The 1845-nt window shown below is 29.4% G+C and overlaps 1 protein-coding gene across 1 annotated transcript in view; it reads left to right on the top strand.

Moving 5' to 3' along the window:
- The first annotated feature begins 483 nt into the window (after positions 1-483).
- Positions 484-1845, top strand: part of LOC124420496 (gamma-aminobutyric acid type B receptor subunit 1-like) — a 2156-nt gene continuing 794 nt past the window's right edge. Inside the window, exon 1 of the mRNA XM_046953445.1 lies at positions 484-507. Coding sequence (XP_046809401.1) covers positions 484-507 — 24 coding nt within the window. The remainder of the gene's footprint in view (positions 508-1845) is intronic.

Below are 1845 nucleotides of genomic sequence, written 5' to 3'. Positions count from 1 at the left end.
CTGAACTAGAACTGAACTAGAACTGAACTAGAACTGAACTAGAACTGAACTAGAATTAAACTAGAACTGAACTAGAAATGAACTTCAATTGAACTAGAACACGAACTAATCTGAACTGAACTAAAACTTTTCCCTTTCTTGTGAAAAGTCGGATTTTAGTGTTCCGCTTGTTAAGATTCAGCCCTAACAAAGCCCTATGTGGGGCAAATTAATACGATTTTTGGTACATATTTGAAATGTATATACTATTGCATATCAATTCAAAGCGTAAGATATGAACTATCGCACACAGAAATCCTTTAACGAAACACATTATCCGTTTAGAAGTTATAAGTCTTTTAAATAAAATTTATTTTTATGATTGAACCCTCTTCCCTAGAAATACTTAAGATAGAACTATTTTGTATTTTAAATTGTTTATAATTGATAATTATAAACAATATAAATTTATTCATAGTTGGATAGATAAGAAAGATCCAGACCATGGGAATTATAAATGATTTGCGTGTATATTTATAAATATTAAGATAAGATGTTTTTCTGTTAAACTTTTGCTGTCTATTAATTCTGGGGAGTTCCTCAATATGATACATATTATAGTTAGAAGTGTATCAAATCAATCGATTACTAATAGTTATTTATATATTTGATATTACTATAAGTTGTAGTATTCGGAGTATTCTTAAAATAGCAAGTTTCGATTTAATTTCTTAGAACGAGTGAATTTATCTTATTAATGGAGTAAACTTATATCTTGATACTTCATCTCTTGAATTGTTCTTTATAGTTGGTTTTAGCTTTTGCTTATTTATTAATTTTAATGAAAATCTCATAATAATTAATTATAGTCATTTTATATATCAAATCAAAGCGTAAAGTATAAGCAATATCATATCGAAATCCGTTTTCAAAAATAATCAATAGTTTAGAAGTTATAAGCATTTGAAATAATTTTTATTTTTATGATTGACCCTTCTTTTGAAATCTGCATTTGCTAGACCTATTAGTGATGTCAATTGTTGACAGTTCATAATTATCAGTCGTATAAACCTTGAATAGTGTTCATAATAAAGATAAACATTAAACTACAAGAAATAACGTGATCGTTTTTACTCCTGAGACACATTTATTTGTGCAATTAAATACACATGTCGTCTATTCGCATTTGATAAGATATTTTAAGAATTGTACGCTGCCTATTCTTTCTGGGGAATTCCCCAGGATGATACATAACAACAACAAAAGTATCTTAATAAGTGTTACGATTGTTTAAAATTTATCTTTTTTTAGATTTTGTAAAAAGTTCTCAGAAAGTGATGTTATTTAATCAGTTTTTACAACTAAAAGATCTTAACGTATTTTAAATAAGTTAACATTTCATTATCCTACTGTTACAAATCTAAAGCATATTATTTGGCGCCTACTTTTAAATAAGTTCTAAAACTTTTTAGAAGCCCAATGGGTTATATTGAAAAATAATGCATAAATCTTTACAGATATAATTCTATATTCGTATTGAATCTACATGATTACAAAAGAGGAGAGAAAGTGTAGAGTTGGTGGAGAGTAAAAGGAGAAAAAACGGTGAAGAAAAGCAGTGGAAGAGGATAGAGGGGGGAGAGGATTGAAGAGGATTGGAAAAGGGGAGGAAGAGTAGAGTAAGAGAAGTGGAAGAGCAGAGCAGAGCAGACAAGACAAGACAAGACAAGACAAGACAAGACAAGACAAGACAAGACTAGACAAGACAAGACAAGACAAGACAAGACAAGACAAGACAAGACAAGACAAGACAAGACAAGACAAGACAAGACAAGACAAGACAAGACAAGACAAGACAAGACAAGA

The sequence above is a fragment of the Lucilia cuprina genome, chromosome 6, assembly GCF_022045245.1.
Source record: "Lucilia cuprina isolate Lc7/37 chromosome 6, ASM2204524v1, whole genome shotgun sequence".
In the NCBI taxonomy this organism is placed as follows: Eukaryota; Metazoa; Arthropoda; class Insecta; order Diptera; family Calliphoridae; genus Lucilia; species Lucilia cuprina.
The sequence above is the reverse complement of the archived record's forward strand: the minus strand, read 5'-3'. Positions and strand labels throughout refer to the sequence as shown.